At 38.2% G+C, this 24,668-nt stretch overlaps 1 protein-coding gene across 1 annotated transcript; it reads left to right on the top strand.

Moving 5' to 3' along the window:
• Positions 1–18,898: 18,898 nt before the first annotated feature.
• On the top strand, positions 18,899–21,187 carry LOC306911550 (proteinase-activated receptor 1-like; the record flags this gene model as incomplete). Its single annotated transcript, XM_079487019.1, has 2 exons — positions 18,899–19,026; positions 20,160–21,187. The coding sequence occupies exons 1-2, from the start codon at positions 18,966–18,968 to the stop codon at positions 21,185–21,187; spliced, it is 1,089 nt and encodes a 362-aa protein (XP_079343145.1). The 5' UTR covers positions 18,899–18,965.
• Between the last annotated feature and the right edge of the window lie 3,481 nt (positions 21,188–24,668).

Here is a 24,668-nt window from a genome sequence, read left to right as displayed (position 1 = left end):
AATTCATGTAGTGTCTGATTAGCCTCCTACTCCATAATTCTCTGAAAGAAAAATCAAACACAATTTTTACATAAATGTTTTAGAGTAGCAATAGAGAATATTGAAAAAAAGAAGTGTTTACTGTAGTCACTGTAGAATCAGACATGGTGTATAGACATCATACCTGGACGTATTGGTGCCGGAGTTCCTTGACCCGGTCACTATTTCTCTCAAATGGAACCGTGTACAACTGTTTCATTCGAATTCTGTGTTTGGTCAGAATGCGAGCAATGGTAGCCAGGCTGATGCTTTCCACGTTTTGGAATACCAGGTTGTCCTCTCTCTGGTCCATCTTGTCCTCTCCCTCGACCATCTAGTCTTCTCCCTTGACCATCTAGTCCTCTCCTTCCTCTAACAAGTCCTCTCCCTCGTGCAGACATTTTCTGTCTTTTTCTGCTTCTCTGTTTTGTTATGTGTTGCTTTGAACAAAACCAATCCAAAGACTGCCTTTTTACTATTGTGTATGTCCATGTAATGGAAAGTCTTCAACACCTGGCTATGTCTCTGATTGAGATTGGAATCAGCTATTGCTTACTCTTATTATCAGTAATTTAGCGTAAAAATGCTTATCAGCTGTATGAGTATATTTTTTACAGTTTTTTACAGACGCTAGGACACATTTGTCAATACTTAGGTCACTTTTGCAAAACTCTTCACACAGTTCTCCTAACCAACTTTCAACTTGGCAAAGCAGTTCATTTCACATTCAAAATGCTCTACAACTACCAAAACACTTTATTCAGGTCTCAAATAAACTCAAAATGTAAAATTAACTCTCACAGTGTATATATAATCCACACTTTGAGATTGTGGATTATATATACACGAGTGTTAATTTGACTTTAACACTGGCGATTTTACTGTGTATGAATTAATGCAGCCTCTTCACATACACGGCCCTCTATAAAAGCATGAGTATTTTGTCACGAATAGAAGTTAACATGCAGTAAAGTTATATTGATCAATCCAGAACTGGCACTCGGCACCGGCACATGGCACACGTTCCTATGGTTACTGACTCTGAGTATAAATTACCTCTCTTTTAGAAACAGGTTTGAGTTACCCCGCTTTTTCGGGTTTGACATTCCTCACATTCACGAGTTCACCTGCGCAGATAACAGTGATGTTGATAGGGATAATAAAGCAAGAGCTTGGTTATGAAGGTTATGCGTATTTGGCGTGCTGTCCGGGAAGCGGGCTCCGAGCTCGCCAGATCTATCCGAACCCGAAACACTACACCTTGGTCAGGGTGAGTGCGCCGAGCTCGGAAAACGGTTTGAGCCCAGAGCACACCCCCCGGGGCTCTTGCAAGAAAATGAGTTTGGGAGAGGAGCCGGGGTGGAGGAGGGATGCTTAATCTTAGGAGATCGAGCAGGTAAGATGGTTTCTCTATTTATGAGTTCGTTATGGCTGATTGTGTATGTGCAGTGATTGCTGGTTGTGGACCAGCCGGCTGATTATATGCTACGGCTCCTCCCGAACTTTGTTAATTAAACATCATTTTTGAAATGGAAAACCCAGAGTTTCCCTCATTTCAGGGTTAATATACTCAGATTTTTCACTAGACCTCCTTTCTGAAACGGGCCCCAGGTGTCATGATTCTGCCGCGTCATGTTTCTCTTGGTCTAGTGGCAGAACCTCATGTTTAATGTGGAGAGAGGCAATTATTGTTGATTTGGCTTGCCATACTCTCTCTCTGGTCTCGGCTATGTTCCTGCCCTCTCGTCTTCTCCTTATTGATTCATGCCCTACACCTGTTCCCCTCGGTCCCTTATTTAATGCCCTTGTTTCATCTGTCTCGTGCTGGTTCATTGTGATTCCTGTGGTGAGGTCTTTAGTTAAGTTAAGTTAAGTTAAGTTAAGTTAAGTTAAGTTAAGTTAAGTTAAGTTAAGTTAAGTTAAGTTAAGTTAAGTTAAGTTAAGTTAAGTTAAGTTAAGTTAAGTTAAGTTAAGTTAAGTTAAGTTAAGTTAAGTTAAGTTAAGTTAAGTTAAGTTAAGTTAAGTTAAGTTCAGTTCAGTTCAGTTCAGTTCAGTTCAGTTCAGTTCAGTTCAGTTTAGTTTAGATGTTCATGTTAATAGTAGTCTTGTTTAAGTATAGTTAATATTAGTTCTGTCTTGTTATCATTTCCCCCTGTTTTGTTATGTTACCCCCTCGTGGGTTTTTGTTTTGTATTATTATTAAAAGTCTTGTTAACCCTTTATCCGCTGTCTGCACCTGGGCCCTCTGTCCGTGTCTCAACGCCCGCGATCATGACACCAGGAGAAGGTGCAGTACCCAGAGCTCAGAGACAGACACTTTTTAAACCTGGATTTTAAAACAGATCCTGTTCATGTAGGTTCTTTGGCAGCATACAGAGCTCTTGAACGAAAGAGTAGGGTGTGGGACACTGAGAGGGGGAGGCCGGCACCCAACTGCGTCTCAGCTTCCCAATGTCGAGATAACAAAACAAATATAATAAGTTGTATATTTGCATTTATAAATATAATATATATCGATTAATCTTTTCTGAAATCATGTCTGAATCTGTTACACAATCGATTAATCCACACATCAGCATTAACTGTCAAGCTTCACATTGACAGACAAGTATTACAAAAGCAACATTACAGTAGACCATATGACTTGTTTATAAAGATGATGTTCCATTAAGTCAATACAGTTATGTAGGTTAGGTAGCTGTGTGCGAGAATGTAATCACAGAAAATCTTTACCCTTTGGTCCTCATGAGGTTTTATTTTTAAAAACCCTGTAACAAATAAAGCTATTGTTAGACATGAGTTCAGTTCAAACAATAAGTAGTTCATGTCCTTGAGTAAATCTAAAAGAGGAACGTTTATATTTTATGTGAAAGATAAACTGATTCAGATTCATGCCGTACGAGTGGGAAAGTTGTGCAAACTATCTGCTGTACTATTACTGGTCGTCTCAGTACAGGAAGAAGATCAGCTCTGTGTTGTGGTGGAGAAAAACTAGAAAGCACAACATCAAGCACATACACTTATTGAAAATCCTCTCTTCTGAGACAAGCTTAGAATTGATGAAGCAGAAAAATAGAGGCTGTGAAGTATATACTGATGAAAACATCGCCTACAGTGCTGATAGATAACTGACAGTATTCTTACAGCTAAGGTTGCGTGTTGGAGGGAATTATCAAGGGATCTGTTTATATTTCCATTTGATAGTGTTCCGAGTGTATCCAGTGTTATTGTGTTTTCTTTTGTTTAGTTAGGCAATCCTACATCTGATTTAGCTACCAGAAAATTCCCTTCAAAAAAGAATAATCAGTTTTTCAGTGTACATGACTTAGTTGGACCAAAATGAGGAGCAGTATTAAGAATTCAGTCATTAATACCTTATTAATAAATGATTATTATACCTAATATTTCAGCATTGTGCTGAGGGTTTTTCAGCATCACCTAGTAAACACATTGTTGATCCCACAGGAGATTGATGTGAACAGTGAGATGTCCGGTATACTAACTACCATACTAGATTCAATTTGTGATGCTAAGTGTTTTATGATTTTATGTGGTGGTTGGGTCATTGCTTACAATGCAGTTTTTGCTGTTTTATATTCTATGTACTGTAGGTGTACCTACAATGCAAAATGTTAAACATTTGTATTTTTTGGTTTAAGATCTGTGTTCACAGTTTAGTTTCACTGATGCTTTTGTATGTTTGGTTTCAGGTGACGGCTATTCGTCCGGTTATTCGTCCGGTTATTCGTCCGGTTATTCGTCTGGTTATTCGTCTGGTTATTCGTCTGGTTATTCGTCTGGTTATTCGTCTGGTCATTCGAGATCAATAGAGCCAGGTAAAACAAACCTGAAACACCAAAAGCCTATTTTAACAAAATAATCTTAATGAAAGTAAATTTAGCTTATTTGTCTTCTTGTATTATTTGTAAATGGATTCAAAAGCGTTAAATCATAAGAAAATTTAAAGCAACATTCATTTTAGAAAACATAAAGTTCAATATGTAATTTTGGTCAGCTTTAAAAACTAAAAGCACAACATCAAGCACATACACTAAATGAAAATCCTCTCTTCTGAGACAAGCTTAGAATTGATGAAATCATTTGTAATCTCCCAGTGATAGCATACTTTTCGTCGTTTGTTATTGAGCTGTTGGAAGAAAATGGGTCAATCTTATGCGGTTCATATTAATGAGCTTTTAAGCTACTGTATTGATTTTCATTAGTAAAAGCATATTTTTGAATATATTTATGTCTATACCTTGGAAGACATTGTAAATGGTGCTTAAAATGTAATTTTACTGAGTTACATTACATTTTGTCAACATGCCTGAAAGTGTTTCTGATCTTCATGTGAGACACGTTAGGTGGCGCTGTTCCTCATCATGTCCAACAGCTGTACTGTGTAAAACATAAACAACAAGTGAGGGCGTTGCCTTCTGTCACGTGACTTCTGGTTGATATGTAGTGAGTGTCGCCAGCAGTCACAAAAGAGTGATTGATTTCATCTTTTAATGTGTTTTTTGGTCAATAATCTTTTTTTTAGCCGGCCCTGCATTCCTCATTCATTTCGGAAAAAACGTCATCGACCCCTGTCGCATTTTAACTATATGAAAATCTGTAAATTCCATTACAAGCCAATTTAAAATAGTCTTATTAGCTGCAAAAGCCTCCTAAGCTTTTATACTGTCGGTTAAACCAACTGAAATGAATACATATGTCAATAAAGTATAAATCAGGAGACACGCATCTTCTTATGGGATCTTTTTGTTTATATTGGCTTCGAAAGTAAATAACACAGAAAAAAAGATCATAAACGACAGCCTGGGGGTTAAAGGATGACCAAATAGGGCAGACAAACATTTCTCATGGGTTAATCCAAAGTGTCCAGTGACATCAGCGCATCTTAAACCACATTCCGCATTTTCATATAGAAACTCAAACTCAGTGAACAAGTCTTGAAGAAAGTTGCACTTCTCAATAATCGAGTATCATGGCAAGTGTCATCTTGTTGTCAACTATAGCTGTGTATACATGCACTGCCACCTTTAATGGTAAGTACAGCATGAAATATTGTCATTTTAACTTTTGTGTTGTTAATGCCTTTTTAATTCTCGTTTAAAGATCCAAATGGTATAACAAATATGTAAGCAAGCTTCACTTGCTGGCTAAAAACTTAAATGTTTACATATGATACAGTTTGATACAGTTTTTCCAATTGTGTCTTTAATCCAGAAAATTTGTTGTATCAGGACAATTGGACAACGCGCAGTGAAGTGACATATTGCCATATTTTCCATGCATATACAGAGAGCATAAATAAACGTTCCTGAGAGGTTGCTGTATGATCTGTGATTAGAATGAATATATAAGGCAATGAGCTGATATCTTAAGCATTGATTCGTCATGGGGATTGATCAAAGTTTTTTTTCATAACAATGTCAAGCCTCATGAAACTGGAGGCAGTTCCGAATGGAACTAAACAAAATTGTACTCTCCTGTGTATGAGCTTTTAATGATGATGTATTGTATTATATATATTATTGTTTGGTTACAGAGAGCCTTGATAGCAGGTTTTCACAGACTGAAGAGCCAAAGAATTCCATTATTCCTCCAAACCAGGTGAAGAAAAACCTTTCCTCAGAGGGATTGGCTCTATCTATAGGTACAGTATATCATTGAGTAATACCTTGGGTTGGAATTATTTCAGCCTCAGGTGTGTTCAGCTTGTCTTTATCGAATGGTCTCATGACATTACAGAAAGGATAATGTTATAGTGTTTGGTTACAGGATGCACTGAATACGGTTTAAAATGAAGCATCCTCAGTATTACAGACCAGAAACATCAGGGGCCCGTTTCAATAAGGAGGTTCAAGCCACACCGAGATAAAATGTGAATTCTGAGTTGTTTAACACTGAGATCTAAATTTTGAGGTTTTGAATTCAGAACAGCTGATTTGAGTTAGTTATATAAATTATATATATTTCTTATCCTCCAAACTGCACTATGTGAGAACATGTAAGGGAAAGGATAAGCTCTGATGTAACATACGGCCACGATGGCTGATGTTATTTATGTAAGGTTGAATGAGATATATTTTTTATAATCCACACTCTCAAAGTGTGGATTATATATACACTGTGAGAGTTAATTTGCCCTTTTTAACACTAGCGATTTTACTGTGTATGAATTAATGCAGCCTCTTCACATACACGGCCCTCTATAAAAGCATGACTATTTCGTCACGAATAGAAGTTAACATGCAGTAAAGTTTTATTAATCAATCCAGAACAGGCACCGGCACATGGCACACGTTCCTATGGTTACTGACTCTCAGTATAAATTACCTCTCTTTTAGAAACCGGTTTGAGTTACCCCGATGTTGTGGATTGACCACCTAATGCCGATTCTTTAAAGGTCTTAACCACTTCAGCACTCTGATCAGGGAGTCGGAGTCATCAAATGTCTTTCAATCCTTTATTTATTTGTTTATTATTTTTTTGAACAAATATAATATCAAGTACAATGTCACAATTAAGAGCAAAAATAAACAACAGTAATTCAGAAGACAAAAAGCCAGTAAAAGGAAGTAAAAATTAAAGCAAGTAAAAATAAATAGATACAAATAAAAATAAATGTTAATAACATTGAGCCAGGGGTAACAAAATCTTAAAATAAATTCAAGAGATAGAGAAAAGCCTCGAGACCCTTTTGGTTTTCATTACAAAAAAGCTGAAATATTATACTTTGTGCACATTGTAACAAACTTTAATGCTTTGGCATTGTTAGAAGAAGAGATGGTACCCAAATAACATTTAAGGTCTTTGCAAAAAATTATAAAAAGAGGTTTGACAGACAAAAACTTACACTTGTGTACAAAAAACTTGGCTAGAAAAATAAATAGATTTATAAGAAAATACTTGTCTTTTAGATTTTTGTCAGAATTATAAAGTCCAAATAAGATATCCTTAAACGTCAAAGAAAAGTTGACTAATAAAGAAGCATGTACAAACAGACAAAATTTTCCCCAAAAAGTAGCTACATGAATACAGTCCCAAAAAAGATGAGGAACAGACTCGTTTTCCACTCCACAGAAGGAGCAAAGGGGATCCAACTCTGGAAAAAAAATTTTGATAAAGACTTTGACTGGGTAAAATCGATGCAACAACTTGAATGATACCTCTTTAACCTTATTAGTGATTAAGTATTTATTGGATAAAGACCACACTTTCTTCCAAAGAATATCATTAAATCTATTACTCCAATATGAAATTATAGAAGGGACAATTATAATATCACTCTGAAAAAGTTGTCTAATCTTTCTATTCCTAGAAGAGGGACAGGATAAAAAACAGATCCTCCCTATTGCAGTTTCGCATGGATGCATCCAAGAGGTAGAAGAGAGTAAAGAATCAGCTGAGTTTCTTAAAAGTGCAATAGCTCCACTGGGGATGGCATCCATCACGACGCAAAGGCTCGTGGGGTGACAGGAATAGAATGTTTTGTCAAGAATTCAGTATAAGAAAACAAATGAATTTACAAGTTGAGAAACCAAAATAATATTATTATTAAACCAATCTGAGAGGAAAAGTGTTTTATTTTTATATCATAATTATGGTTATTCCAGATAAAATACCTGTGAGGACTAAAATTATGTTTATAAATCAAGTGCCAGGCCAGAAGCACCTGCCTGTGGAAATTTGACAATTTAATGGGCAATTTAGAGATATTATAATTGCATGCTAATAGAAAGGGGAGACTGCCAACTTTAGAAAAAATATAATTTGGAATAGCATTCCATATGGAATCAGAATTATTCAAGAACTGCCTCAAACAATTGATCTTAAACGTATTGTTCAAAGAAGCAAAATCAAGAAAGTTAAACCCGCCCTGTTCAAAGCTATTTATGACAACAGATTTGTAAAGTAATGTCTCTTGTGTTTCCATAAAAAATCTAAAAGCATTCTATCAACCTCTACACAAATTGTCTTGTCCACATGTAAAGAAAGAGCAGGGTAGGTCAATCTAGAAACACCCTCCGCTTTGGCGAGGAGGGCTCTTCCTGTAACGGTCACCAGCTGGAGTGCCCTTGAAAACCACCAGAGGGCACTCCACATCAAACTTATCATTCACTCACAAAACTACATCTCCCATAACGCACTTCCCGGACTCATCTTCACTGATTACATTCACCTGTATCTCATCACTACGGAAGCCGTGAAGTGCCAAACAAAACAACAAATCGCAAAACGCAACACCAAATCTGAAAACACATTAACAAACCATAAAGCACAACGACAAATCCGGAAACAAAATAACAAATCAGAAAACACAACGACAAGTCAGAAAACACAACGACAAATCCGGAAACAAAATAACAAATCAGAAAACACAACGACAAGTCAGAAAACACAACGACAAATCCGGAAACAAAATAACAAATCAGAAAACACAACGACAAGTCAGAAAACACAACGACAATTCGGTCAAACCGGAAAAGGTAGGTCTTTTGTGTGACAGGGTAGTTACTGCTGATTGGACGGAACCCCTGTCAATCAAGATAAACAGTCAGGTGTGTTTTTTCATAGAAAATAATGGAGTTTGTTCAGCACTACTTTCAAGAAGGACATTCATATGGCGTGATTCTAGATATGCTTCTAAACATATCATGATATTAAGATTAGCTTGCGCTCTATTGAAAGACACCTCAAGAATGCAGGTTTATTCAGACGAAAAAACGATTCCCTATTAATCGATGTCAGGAATGCTTTCAGAGCAGATGCAAAACACAAAATTTGAACCCACAATAAGGATAATACATTATATATTTGTGTACACTGACGCCAGCTACTTCTTGTTATTCTGTGCCGCTAGCTACAGAACAGTACTTCCTGTTTATCTTGATTGACAGGGGTTCCTTCCAATCAGCAGTAACTACCCCGGTCACACAAAAGACCTACCTTTTCCGGTTTGACCGAATTGTCGTTGTGTTTTCTGATTTGTTATTTTGTTTCCGGATTTGTCGTTGTGTTTTCTGACTTGTCGTTGTGTTTTCTGATTTGTTATTTTGTTTCCGGATTTGTCGTTGTGTTTTCTGACTTGTCGTTGTGTTTTCTGACTTGTCGTTGTGTTTTCTGATTTGTTATTTTGTTTCCGGATTTGTCGTTGTGTTTTCTGACTTGTCGTTGTGTTTTCTGACTTGTCGTTGTGTTTTCTGATTTGTTATTTTGTTTCCGGATTTGTCGTTGTGCTTTATGGTTTGTTAATGTGTTTTCAGATTTGGTGTTGCGTTTTGCGATTTGTTGTTTTGTTTGGCACTTCACGGCTTCCGTACATCACCCTGTTAATCTCACTCTATATATACCATGTGCACTTATTCACACACTGCGAAGTCTTGTTTAGCCTGTCTGACATTTCCGAGCGATTTCCCTGTGTTTGTTCCTGCCGTGTTTTTATCTTGGACTGTTTGTTATCTGTGATTCTCTGCTGCCTGCCCCGACCTCTGCCTGTTACCGTTTCTGATTTTGGATTTACCCTGACATACCTGACGCTGTCATCTGATCTATGCCTGTTGGACCATTCCTTGAATAAAGCTGCATTTGGATCTGACCTGCCTGTCTCGGAGCAGTTCATGACACTTCCTCATAAAGACAAGTCTCTTTGGAGCCAGGAATTTAACTTTTTCTTAGCTTTAGTAATTACTGGATCAAAGTTTAATTTTCCTCTCGCATTGACATATTTACAAATCGTAATACCCAAATAATTCACTTGAGACTTAACAGGAATATTATGCAGGAATGGAACAGAACAAGACTTTAACGGAAGGAGTTCACATTTATCTAAAATCAAAGACAGACCAGAAGCTTTAGAGAACACATTACAGTTTTTCTCCATTGGTTTGGCTCATTTCTTGAAACAGAAATTACATTCTCAAAACAACATGGACAAACCTCCAAACAACTTGGCAATTGTTTACAACAGAATGGAATTTCTCATTCATTTGATCAAATTGCAAATGTCTAAATACATGTGTCAATGTCTCGCTACATCTTTGCAAATGATTAAGTACAGGTAGCCTACATTTAGCACAATTTCCAAGTGAATTGATCTTGTTGATCTAAACTGATTGTCGATTCTCAGTCTAATGGTTGTTCGCTCCAAAACGTTTCAGCGTCATTTCATTGTATAAGTCATCATATGCAAAATAGTCTGTTCAATTGTCAAAATTAGTCAAGACCATAATACCATGAATACCATATATGAATCCCTTGGAACATTTTATAAATGTATTACAGCAATTGACAGTCAGGTGAAACTAGAACTTGACTAACGAAGGAGGAGATTCACACATCTCAGATGACCAATTATGTATGTTTAGTTACCTGACAGGCGCTGTCCATGACTGTAAATGCTGCCAAACATGTATATAAAGAGCTTGACATGCAGAACCAATACAATTTCTGAACATGGAGGCACCTGGCCAAGTAAATGAACAAGGGCAACTGCCTGCTTGAGGAAGAGGAGGAGGAAGAAGAGGAGGAAGAGGAGTAGTAAGGGTGCGTGGTGGTGGAATAGGGGGAAGAGGCAGAGGAGCACGAAGAAACCATGCTGTCCCAGATGAAATTCGGGCCACAATTATACACCATGTCATCAACCATGGCCTTAGTCGCCGAGTTCAGCCTAATGTGCCTCGCTCTACAGTGTGTGTGTGTGTGTGTGTGTGTGTGTGTGTGTTTGTGTGTGTGTTTGTGTGTGATAGGCCTACAGTAATATCTTACCTCAATGGTATGTTATGATACTAAAAATGACAAGAAAAACATTGGAAAAACACAGTTTTCCACGACAACCTTGCACAGGTGGCAGAGAAAAACTTCTCAATGAACAAGAGATCTGTAACATGGTGATGGCAAATAATGCCATCACAATGAGACACTGCAATCCTACAAGACAATGCCATATTCCAAAATGTCAACTTTATAAGCATCTCCACAATAGACCGTACATTGAAGAAGCATCAGATGACAATGAAGCAAATTTACAGGGTACCATTTGAGAGGAACTCTGATAGAGTGAAAGAGCTGCTGTACCAGTATGTACATGTAAGTCAGTTACTAGTGATCCAAAGCAGTGGTTCCCAAACTTTTTTCGCTTCAGTATTACGTGATTTGTGTATCCAGGTATGAAAATATTTAATTTACATTTCAGTAAGCCTAGTCATTGATGATTTCCCCCCTCCCCTTTCTGTCAAATACCCCCTGTAGTACCTCTTCATAGGGGTACATGTACCCCAGGTTTGGAACCATAGGAGTAGTGGCCAGTAGTAAATTGATCTAGTGGAGAACATAGAACATTCCTATGTAATTGTCTGTAACTGTAGTGTATGACTGATTTGATGTTTTCTTTTTTTACGCTATTGTAGAGAATAATTACGTTTACTCACTTGGCTGACGCTTTTATCCAAATGGTCAGACTGGTGGTCAGAGCGTTGGGCTTGTGATCAGAAGGTTGCCGGTTCGAATCTCAGTGCCAAGGGCGAAGACGTGGCCGTAATATTATTGGCCACCGGGCCACGGCGGATGTCCCAGGCTAGCGAGTGGGGCAATACAACTATGTGTGCTGCCATATCTGAGAATGGTGTGGCCACTCACATCCCCAGTCCTGGCCCATACAATACACAGAAGCTCCTTCTTTTCTTGGACCGTCTTCATTTTTTGATTTGATCCCTGAAAATGAGAGAGGTCTTGGAGGGCCTCACCTACAATATGAGTACAGTAACCATTGTCAATGAAGAACGGGGCTAAGACTGAAAGGTGGACATGAGGGATGTTTCAATGGTCCTCTGCCATAGTGACAAAACATCTAAACATTCTGACTTGCAGTGCTTACACAATGCCAAAGGGACGAAGCATTTTGGGGGCACTGACTGTTTAAATGAGAAAGAAATTTAGTTTTGACACATGAGTGAACTGTTTTGGGAGAGATATGAGCTATTGCAGGTAAACCATGGTGTTGTGCTGAACCATCCACACTATTTTGGCAAACGCATTAAGAGTTTTGAGAACGTCTGGTCTGTTTCAAGAAATGAGCCAAAGCAATTGAGAAGGATCTTTGTCATTTTCGTGGCACTGACTGTTTATATGGGAAAGGCATTTAGTTTTGAAGCATGAGTGAACAGTTTTGGGAGAGATGTTAGCTTTTGCAAGTGAGCTATAGTGTTGTGCTGAACTGTAAGACTGTTTTGCCAAATGATCTTAGAATTTTGAGAATGTAATTTCTGTTTCAAGAAATGAGCCAAACCAATGGAGAAAAACTGTAATAACATCAAGAGCAGTGGGGATCTGCAAGTCGTTTAAAAAAAAAGTGTGGTATCATAAGATAACTGAGTTATGATAATCTGTTTATCTGCTATGTTAATCCCTTGCAATTGACTATTCAACAGGGAAGTAGTAAGGAGTTGAGCAGCCATCAAGAACAGATAAGGTGATACCGGGCAACCCTGGCGCACCCCTCTAAACACATTAAATCTTGGAGAAGTACCAGCTTTCAGATTAATTGAGCAGTTTCCATTTTTGTATAATGTTCGGACAGTTTTGCAAAAGAAATCACCAAAACCAAATGTATATAGGGACTGTAAAATAAATTCATGTTCAAGGGAATCAAAGGCTTTATAAAAATCTAAAAAAAGAATAAAACTTTCATCTCTAATCAGTTCATTATAGTCCAACAAATCTAAAACAATGCGTATATTGTTAGCAATATTCCTTTTTGGGATGAAGCCTGACTGAGTTTCATCTATTATTGAGTCCAGAACCCGTTTAAGTCTTTTGGCTAGTAACAAAGCTAATATCTAGTTTTAGGTATTAAAGTTTTAGGTATTAAAGTAATCCCTGAGATAAAGTAGGCGGAAGTTTCTCAGACGCAATACTCTCCAAATAGGTTTCAAGCAGGAAAGGTACTAACTCAACAGCGAAACGTTTATACAATTCGGCTGTCAGCCCATCTGTGCCCGGAGACTTATTGTTCTTTAGAGCTTCAATAGACTCAATTATTTCAAAGATGGATATATCACTATCGCAGATGTTCTTATCTTCATTAGATATTGTCCTCATATCTTTCAAAGACTGGAAAAAAGACAAAACTGAGTCTTTGCAAAATTTAGAGTTATAAAGATTTGAATAGAAGTTTGCACAAAATCTGCCGATTTCCTTAGGATCAGAAATAACTGTGCCATTTAAATTTAAAGAGTTGATAGTTAAATTACTAAAATTATTTTTTTCCATTCTGAAGAAATAAGCTGTACTTTGTTCTCCTTGCTCTAACCATCTTCTTCTAGAGCGAATAAAAGCGCCCTCTGCCTTAGTCTAACTGAGTTTGAAGATCAATAAATTCTGACAATTCAGTTTCTGACAAACCATCCTGTATTTTCCCAGAGAGAGACATTATGTTAGAAATGACAGTCTCCTCTTCAAGTCTTTCACGTTTAGCTAGAAGGCTGCCAAAATTCCTAGCACACTTGCCAATTTCATGTTTAAGAAGTTCCCAATTGAGACCATATTTATTCTCCTTTTGTGCTTTGATCCAGTAATTTTCAATCAAGAATAAAATATCTTTCCTTAATTTTTAATGCTTAAGCAAAGAAGAGTTAAGTTTCCAATAAGAGGCTCTAGGTCTTGAAGAAGAAACAACTGATGATAGAGGGGATTGGATAAGAATTGCTTTATGATCAGTCATGGGTGAAGCGAGAATGCTAACAGAAATGTTAAAATCCCTAACAGATTGTGAAACAAGCCAGTAGTCTATTCTGGACTGTCTAGAACAATTTTTATTACTCCAAGTATAGGATTTAAATATCGGAAACTTTTGCCTCCAAATATCAATAATATCAAATTTATCCATTAATATTTTTAATTTAGGATTAGCAGAGGCAGACTGTTTAGGTGGCAGTCTATCGAGATTATTGTCAGGTACAATATTAAAGTCCCCACCAATGAAAACTAAGGCATTTGGGTAAGCATTAAGCCACAGCAGAATTTTCCCTTCTATCGCATCAATCAGTAGATCATTCTCACGAGAACTATTATACCCATAGATGTTAATAAGTATTACCACAGTATTATTTAAACAGATGACCATAAGCAAAAAATGTCCATTCGGGTCGCTAAACTAGTGCAGAACGTCCCCTGCAAAGAGGTTTTTCAAAGTCAGAACACCAGCTGAACGCTCCGAACCGTGAGCCATCCAAACATCATTGTTCCACTGATCAATGCTGGCAATGGAGTGGGACTCTTGAAAAAAAAAAATCAGTCCTGAACGATTTGGCATACAGAAACAAAGCCTTCCGTTTAGTAATGTCTTACTCTTAGACCCCTGGCATTGAGAGAAATAGACATACAAAAAAATAACTCTTTGAACAATGAACAGCAAATAACCGAGCTTACTGAGGTTGGAAACGCAAAAGCAGCTGACGACAAGGCCATATTAAGCACGCTTACAGCCATAGACCTGCTCCATAACGAAAAAGAAGAGCTCAAAAAAGCTCAACGTTATTTGGAAAGAGATGAACTGTCTGAACAGGCTTAATTTCAGAGCCTTCAATGAATGGTGTCCGACAAAATGCGCCTTTTTCCCCTCCTTGCGGGCCTTTTCAACAGCCGGCCACAGCAACTGCCTCCTTCCTCGGTCAAAAGCAGTTTTCATTTTCCTTTTCAGGTACTCATGCAAGCGCAGGTTCCAGAGGCGAGAGTATCTTTCCATGTCTGCAATTCTGATTTCGCAGAGCTCCATCTTTTTCAGTATTTAGTCTAACTTCGATGTGGCCGACTTTCCCCTTAATATCATTCAACTCAGCATATACAAAGTCCACCGTCTTTTTTAGCCCTTCAATTTTAGGCGCGTTGTCACCCACCACTTTCTCCAGGGCATCCGAGCGACTATTTATGAGCTGTGAGAGAGTGGAAACCACGGCATCATCTTCTGCTTTGCCTTTCTTTGATGGGGGCTTACCTGGGCTCTCTGGAAGCGGGGTAGATAAGAGGATTTCACCGGGAGACGAATAGCTGTGGAAGCTCTCAGACACACGTGAAGCACGCAACATCTCTTTTTCCTTCCTTTTGTCAGCAGCAGATTTCATCTTTAAGTTATCGAGGAGCACTGTGAGGTATTTATGTAAACATAAACACGTAACAAGATTGTACGTAGTTTGACTGTTAAAATTAGATTTGTCAGCGGAGCCCCAAAAATGTAAACTTAGCAGGACGCCATCTTCTGGAGATCTCGTTCAATCATTTAATTTGTGTACAGGGTTTCACCATGTAGCATATACACATGCTGGTATGCATTGGAGGTAGTTTCTGCAATGAACAATAAACAAAGGAAATAACTCAATGTCTAACATAAATATTTCCATACTGTTAAAACAGCACATTTCAAATAAAGTAATAACTTACCTAGCTTGCCATTATGCAACTAGTAACTACGGGATGCAAACAGAAGGTGCATATAAACAACTTATTATACATTACACCACATCCTCATTACAAAATGAAAACATAAACTGTAGAATATATATTGTACATCCGTAACACATTACATTAGAAACGTTAGCAAGATTAGCCGCGATGCTAGCGTCACTTCCACATGCGTTTCACGTAATAATAGAGTATCAAAGATCACAAACAACCAAGAACATAACAGGCTTAGATACAAACAGATTAGCAGTTTAAACATCCAGTATACTAAGTCATGGAGCAAACTTACTTGGTCAGTAACTTTGCCCTGCACATAGAGATCCTGTAGCCTACTACCCAGGTAGCAAACAAACGTTGGCCCAACGTCTGTTTGCTACCTGGGTAGTTAAAACGGCTTCACATTTGTCAGCTCTGTATGCGTAACCAATAACGCGTAATTTACGCCAAACACGTATGACACTAGAAGTTGCGTCTTACATAAAGCTCCCACCATGTACAAACCCAAAGCATCAGTATGTGATATAAATAATTCACAACACCCGCTTTTTCGGGTTTGACATTCCTCACATTCTGAAACAGAAAACCCAGAGTTTTCCTCATTTCAGGGTTAATATACTAAAGATTTTTCACTAAACCTCCTTTCTGAAACGGGCCCCAGGTGTCATGATTCTCTTGGTCTAGTTGAAGAACCTCATGTTTAATATGGAGAGATGCAATTATTGTTGATTTGGCTTGCCATACTCTCTCTCTGGGACCCGTTTCAATAAGGAGGTTCAAGCAACACTGAGTTAAAATATGAACTCTGAGTTGATTTACTCAGATAATCTCTACTCTGAGTTTTCTGTTTCAGAACAGCTGGTTTCAGTGAGTTCAATCCACTCTGAGTAAGTTTACTCGAGGTTACGCGTGTTCACCGCGGCTTTAAAAAGACATCATCAATTGAGCGAAGATAACACGATTCACCATGGCAACGCCACGTGACAAAAAGCGTTCCGTTTATTTCTTGCAGACGAATGGGAAGGAACTATATAAAAATGTCTATATATACACATTTACATGTAAGATATACATATATATATATAAACACATATATACCTTCGGTTTTTGTCATGTAGGTGCAATCCTTCTGCAATAAAAAGAACATGGCAGCAGCTGAAAATAAAATATAAAAACATCATTCAGTCCGGTGAGTTTAAATGTTCTTGCTAGTAGGATGCCTGACTGGGAAATGCTTGATATATTTAATAAATTGGCTTTGAAAGTTATGAGGATATGAGAACCGAGCACTGTGGCTATAGAAGACAAAAAACTGGCGATGCTTGCCCCTGCTCCAGCTGTGTGTAACGGAGTGAAGAGCTGTGCAGTGTGTAAGCCTCACTCCCTGACCAACAGACAGAGACGCTCGACGGCTCATCGTTACAGCGCCCGTCTCCCATTTGGGCCAACGTCGGTTCGAAGACCGCGCGAGTGGGATCGGCTACATGTGCACCCAATCACAATGGGAAATCCTAAAGGGTATTTGAATTATTAGCTACTTCCAGAGGTGGCAGCAAGACCACATATATTTGATCAGCTTATTCAGAAAGGCGTTCACCATTTATCTGCAATCCTATGAAACTCCTCTTTGATGGCTCTCACAGGAAGCTTAACACAAATGTATAAAAAGTGCTTGAGAGCGATTCACACTTTTCTTACTGCTATGCATATAGTTGCCTTGCTAACGTGTTCTGCATCTCTGGTGTTATATAGAAAGCTCTCTCCAAATGAATGCAGCTTCCTCATCTACGGGTACTGAATAACCGGACATTTAATGTCTGTGTTATAAACTTGTGCGCGATTAAGGAAAACGATTGAAAAAACAAACGGCGTAGGCAAGTTCAACACCGCTCGCGCTTCTAAAAGGGAGATTGTAACAAACCTCGGGTTAGAGAAATAAAACCTGCACCAGACCAGGTTAGGTTCACAGAGTAGGTTACTATGGTTACTCACTCTAAGTATAATATACCTTGATTTCTGAAACGGGTTTGATATACCTCGCGTTCTGAAACTGAAAACCCAGAGTATCGCGTTTTCTGGGGTTAACTTACTCTGAGTTTGCACTTACCTTGCTTTCTGAAACGGGTCCCTGGTCTCGTCTTTGTTCCTGCCCTCTCATCTCCTCCTTATTTATTCATGCCCTACACCTGTTCCCCTCTTGATTTGATCCCTTATTTAATGCCCTTGTTTCATCTGTCTTGTGCTGGTTCATTGTGATTCCTGTGGTGAGGTCCTTTGTCTAGTCTAGTCTTGTCTAGTCTAGTCTAGTCCTTTATGTTAATAGTAGTATTGTTTAAATATAGTTAGTATTAGCCCTGTCTTATTTTCATTTCCCTGTTTTGTTATGTTACCCCTCGTGGGTTTTTGTTTTGTATTATTATTAAAAGTCTTGTTAACTCTTTATCCGCTGTCTGCACCTGGGTCCTCTGTCCGTGTCTCAACACCCGCGATCATGACACCAGGAGAAGGTGCAGTACCCAGAGCTCAGAGACAGACACTTTTTAAACCTGGATTTTAAAACCGTGCAGATCTTCACTATCCTGTTCTTGTAGGTGCTATTGCAGCTTTTGAACCAATGATGATGTACCCTGAGAGGAGGAGGCCGACACTCAACTGTTTATCAGTTTCGGATTGCAAAGGTAACAAAAAGAATATAATAAGTTATATATTTGCATTTTCAATATAATATATTGATTAATCTTTTCTGAAATCATGTCCAAATCTGTTACACAATCAATTACTCCACAGATTAGCATTAAATGTCAAGCTTCACATTGACAGACAAGTATTACAAAAGCAACATTACAGTAGACCATATGACTTTTTTATAAAGATGATGTTCCCATAATTCAATACAGTTACCTGTGTGTGAGCAACGGAATGTAATCACAGAAAATCTTTACCCTTTGGTCCTCATGAGGTTTTATTTTATTAAATGGATTTGTGCGCTTTAGATTAAAAACCCTTTAAAAAATAAAGCTATTGATAGACATGAGTTCAGTTCAAACAATAAGTAGTTCATGTCCTTGATCAAATCTAAAAGTGGGACGTCAAGTATGAAAGATAAACTGATTCAGATTTACGCTGTACGAGTGGAATCGTTGTGCAAACTTGTACAATGTTTAATCCGTACAAAACAGGTCATATATTCAATCGTAAAGTGACATTTTACAGTGTGGTAAAAGATAAACTACGTTTGTTTGTCTTGTTTTTTATTTCTCAAAGCCTCAGTGTTTTGTTAGAATAATAATAAAAATTTTACTCATTGTCTTTTTATGTCATTTGCAAATTGATTTCTGATTATGTTTCATCTTAAGCTTCTAATCTTGAGCATACAGAATGTACTGTAAATAAAATGCTATTCATTTTTTACAGTCCCTGAAATTTCTCTGGACCAGATATCGTCTAATGTCAGGCATGCAGAAGACACTGGGAGCGGGTTGGACATGAGTCCTTCAGATTCCGATCTGTCCTCCTCACTCGCCCAACGAAATGCGACAAAAAGAGGTAAATCTAAGTATGGATCCGGGCTTCTGCTATTTACATTAGCCCAGGCGCGCAGATGGCACTGGGGACGGTGGGACATGACCCCTCCGATCCGTCCCCCTCACTGTCTCCCTTCGAAAGGCGACAAAAATAGGTAAATCTAAGGATGAGGGGGGTGTCAGCTATATACATTAGACTAGTGGTGGAATCGGGAATCTTTTGCCACAGATGGGGCGGGGCACTACTTGGATGGGCTCACTATGCGCCCAGTCACATGGGAGGACAGACCAGGATCATACCATTGTGTGATAGAAGGGGGAAACACGCTCTGATGATAGCGAATGTAGTGGTGCAAGCCAGGTACACAGAGCAACAGAGAGAGGCAGGGGAGCTGGATTTAAGTGTAAGAGTGTTGGAAGAAATGAGCGAAAAACTAAAAAAGCAGTATCTGGCTGAACTTCAATTACATTGAAGATTGCAAAACCAGTGCAGAATTGGTCAAATGAAAACATCCGTCAGACCAGGTTAGGATCAACAACAAAACTGCACAGACATCTAAGAACCTCCCACCCATCCGTGCAGCTGGAGAAATGGTATCAGCCCATCCAAGCTGAGGTATCAAATATTTCTAAATGCCAACCTGCACTAAAGAAGTGTCTTAAAGGGAAAGTTCGCTCTATTTTATATTCTGTCATCATTTACTCACCCTGAGGTTGTTTCAAACCTATATACATTTCTTTGTTCTGTTAGACACAAATAAATATATTTGTAAGAATGTAAGCAATTTTCAGTTCTGTGACATCATCCACTACCTTAGGACAAAAAATATAAATTGTTTGTTCACACAAAGTGAGATCCTTTGAATAATTTAGGAACACAAACGGTTCCGCGGCACACTACAATTTATTTTCCCTACTAAGTACGGTTTTCATACCTAGTAATATTTGTGATAATAACAGACAAACTAAAAAGCATAAAGTCAAATAAAAGTATAGTCCATTTGACATGGCAATATAATCAGTATTTGTAAGGTACAGTACTACAGTACAGTACAGTAAATAATAGTTTTGTGTGGAAAAGGACAGTAAGTCATACACTGTCACTGATGTTATCGTAAGAGCTTTTTCTGATGTTGTATTGTTGTTTGTGTACAGGCAACTTAACTTCACATCAGTGTAACAGCACTGATCTGATCGAAGAAATACCATTCGAGGATGCCTTCAGAATCTCAGATGATGCAGTGATCTTCCTCAAAGGGCCGCTGGTCACACGTGTCATGCCCTCTTTCTACATCTTCCTCTTCATCATTAGTTTACCTCTAAACGCATTGGCCCTGCTGACGTTCACCTGTAAGATTAAAGCAAAGAATCCGGCTGTGATCTTCATGTCAAACCTGGCGTGTGTGGATCTGCTCTTCACCCTGCTGCTGCCTCTGAAGATCCACTATCACCTGAACGGATCTCATTGGGTGTTTGGTGAGGCGGCATGTCGTGTGCTGACCTCTGCTTTCTACTGCTACATGTACTGCTCCATACTGCTGATGATGTGCATGAGTGTGGACCGGCTGATGGCCGTGGTGTTCCCCGTCGCCTCTCTGACCTGGAGGAGCATGAGGAATTCTGTTTATGTGTGTGTGTTGGTCTGGGTGCTGGCAGTCACTGGTACGATCCCAATTCTTTCCATAAGACAAACCTTGAACGTCAAGCACATTGGCATCACCTGCCATGATGTCTTGCACCATATCGACCCTGCAGATCAGAAGTATGAGTACCTGTTCTCCATCCTCTCCTGCCTCTTCTTCTTTCTGCCGCTGGTCGTCACTTTGGCGTGTTACTCCACCATTATATACTCACTCAGTAAGTCTGGTCGCTTAGCAACATCATCATCAACCTCGGATAGCCGAAGGAGAGCTGTGATCATGATCATCGCCGTGCTGATAGAGTTTGTGGTTTGTTTTGCATCCACCAATGGGATCCTGTTGTATCACTGTGTTCTTCTGGCCACAGGGGGCGTCAGCGGGGAGGGAAACACATCATATATGGCTTACATGTTGGCTCTGTGTGCGGGCAGCTCAAGTATTTTTCTGGACCCTCTGCTGTACTACTATGGGTCGTCTCAGTGCAGACAGCAGATCAGGTCTGTTTTGAAGTGGAGAAAAATAAAAAAGGCAACAAAAATATAATCCATGTAAAATGTGAATTGTTATTCAAATATATGTCACATTAAAAAAGAATGTGTTATTAATGTTACAGTAAATGGAGTAAATAATTAATCAAATTTTGTAAACTTTATTCAACAAAATGAAATAACTTTGTGTGTCATTGCCTTGAAAAACTAAACTGATCAGTTTTATCATAAAATGTTAACTTTATATTCTAATATTAAATTCAAATCTTTAATCTTATATAATATATCTTACAATTACAATAATCTCTCATATAATCTTTGATAGTCTTATTTAATTAACACTGCATATAGGAATATATAGTGTGTCTGATATTTGACCTGTGTTTTGACTTCCATAACCTTTTATGTTTTACTTATAGTCAATGTTTTCTTGTACAGCTGCTTTGTAACAATGAAAATTGTAAAAAGCGCTATATAAATAAAGCTGACTTGACTTGACTGACTCATATAAAGGTTTTATAAAATTATATTATGTATCTATGCATGTAATTGCTTTCCTGTAGCTCTGTGGTAAGAGCATGGCACTACCAATGCCAAGGTCATGAGTTTCATCACAGGAATTCCATAAACTTAGAAACAAATGTATAGTATAATGCAATGTAAGTCGCTTAAGCGTCTGCCAATGTCATTGTATTTAAATACAATTGTTTTTCTTTTTTAGTGCCATGATTTCATTTTTCAGCTAATATGTTATGTGGTATTGCCTGTTTATTATTATTATTTGCTGATTTTATTTTTGAGTAAATAAAATACATTTCTCATTTGTGTTTAGTTTGTTTTTCAACAAATCTTTAGGCCTACATTTAATTTAATTTTAATATCAGAAATCTAGTGTGAACTACTAAAATGGTGACAAAATAATTCTGTGTTTGAAGCTCTCATGAGAAGTTACACTGGATAAAGTGATCTACTAAATAAGTAAATGTTAGTTTCATCCTTTCTTGTGGCATCTGTGGCTTGTATAATAGCAGCCAAATGGGTTCAGTGGAGGCTAAAAGGCTGAAAGGCATCACAACCCAAGACATCTTCACACAGATCAGACTGAACATTAAAAGCAAAACGTTCACTCTGTGTGTGTCTATCAGAAGACTCTGAAGTTTGATCATTTTAAGTTGTTGTTGAAACTTTTCTCTCGGCCGATGGAATTGAAAATAATCTTGCTTATAATAATACTCCTGCATACGTGGACTGCAGACAGTGGTAAGTACATCATCATTTTAATGACAGTGCTTACTCATGCATTATATACATTTTTATACAGCGGTGCTTGGTTTCAGATCGTAAGCTATTTTATTCAAATTCAATCGAATAAAAAATCTGTTTAGAGATAAATAATTCATCCATATTGGCTTGGGTTATCAAAGTCTTGTGTATGATTTGTTCAGAAGCAACCAGCCCCACCAAGCTGATTCCCGAGACATATTTTCTTTGATTAACCGGTCAAGACTTTATTCTCAGCCATTATCTTGTATATTCTGTGCAAAATCACAGCTAAAGCAGAAAAATAGAGGCTGTGAAGTATATACTGATGAAAACATCGCCTACAGTGCTGATAGATAACTGACAGTATTCTTACAGCTAAGGTTGCGTGTTGGAGGGAATTATCAAGGGTTCTGTTTATATTTCCATTTGATAGTGTTCCGAGTGTATCCAGTGTTATTGTGTTTTCTTTTGTTTAGTTAGGCAATCCTACATCTGATTTAGCTACCAGAAAATTCCCTTCAAAAAAGAATGATCAGTATTTCAGTGTACATGACTTAGTTGGACCAAAATGAGGAGCAGTATAAAGAATTCAGTCATTAATACCTTATTAATAAATTATTATTATACCTAATATTTCAGCATTGTGCTGAGGGTTTTTTTATACTTTTGTTAAAGAGCACTATGCATTGATAGTGCTTTATGGCAATGTTAATCTGTAAATGTATAACTGTGGATTAAAGCATCTGGCTCGGCCATGTGTTAATAATAAAATGATCTCTGCCCATTCAAGTTCAAAACCTTTTTCCTTTTTTTCAGATGAAGCTGGTCAGCATCACCTAGTAAAGACATCGTTGATCCCACAGGAGATTGATGTTGACAGTGAGATGTCCGGTATACTAACTACCGTACTAGATTCAATTTGTGATGCTAAGTGTTTTATGATTTTATGTGGTGGTTGGGTCATTGCTTACAATGAAGTTTTTGCTGTTTTATGTTCTATGTACTGTAGGTGTACCTACAATGCAAAATGTTAAACATTTGTATTTTTTGGTTTAAGATCTGTGTTCACAGTTTAGTTTCACTGATGCTTTTGTATGTTTGGTTTCAGGTGACGGCTATTCGTCCGGTTATATAGGTATCTGCAATCCCCTGGGACCTTGCGTTGTTACAGTTTTTTACAGACGCTAGAACACATTTCTCAATACTAAGGTCACTTTTGCAAAACTCTTCACACAGTTCTCCTAACCAACTTTCAGCTTGGCAAAGCAGTTCATTTCACATTCAAAATGCACTACATCTACATTCTTCCAGAACACTAGCAAAGGTTGACAGCCGACAAACACACCCACAAAACAATGACTAAAAAAATACTAACAACATGTAGCATTATACAATATTTTCTTGTGTAAAACAAGGACACATCTCTGTTTATAATTCACTGCAATATATGTTACTGGAATGAATCAGATATGATCCAGAATTCGTCAATATTTTATGTCGTTTATTTATAAAAAAAAAATTGCACCGAGTAATTCCAAAATACAAGAATTTGCATACACACCATCCATTGATACAAATACAATAGTATAGTAATGCTAATCTACTCTGTCTTCTCTATTTGGCCACAGGTTCTCATCCATATCACATTTTATGTCATCTAGGGCAATAACATGCTCTTTATTGTTTGATATCACAGTGAATTATCAAAGAACACCTTTCTTTCTTTGTTCTTCGGCTACATACATTAGGATAGACCGTGTGGCGGGCAGAAAGCAACTCAGACACAGTTGTACAGTTGGTACCCCGGAGGGTGATTTATTGGTGAAAAAATAGCTGGGAAGTGGTGTACGGTGAGAAGGGGAAGTAGCGGTTGGTTCCCAGCGGGGTGCGTTGGTGAAGGGTCCTCCGGTGTACTTGCGGTGATGGTGAGTATCTGCCGACCGTTTTAGGCGCTGGTCTCTGTAAAAAGAAGCAAAACCAAGCATTAGCAGTGACATCAGTCAGGAGAACAAGCTCTCCCTCTTCTCCTCTGCTTCTGCTTATATCTGGTCTGTTTGATGAGGCGCAGTTGAAAACGATCGGCAGGTGCCGAGGCTTGATTGTGGTGTTTCCATGGCGACGCTGATTGGCCATTGGCCCGCCACACTCCCCCCCTAAGCATCGACCTGGTATGTTGCCTCGGCTTGTTGGGGACTAGGGGGCTTTGGGTGGGGGGGTTGTGCCCCTGACCGTGTTGCCCAGCCTGACCACATCCTTGATAGTCCATCCGCATT

This window comes from Barbatula barbatula (genome assembly GCF_947034865.1).
Source record: "Barbatula barbatula genome assembly, chromosome: 22".
NCBI lineage: Eukaryota > Metazoa > Chordata > Actinopteri > Cypriniformes > Nemacheilidae > Barbatula > Barbatula barbatula.
Note: the sequence above shows the minus strand (reverse complement) of the source record. Positions and strands in the feature narration are given on the sequence as shown.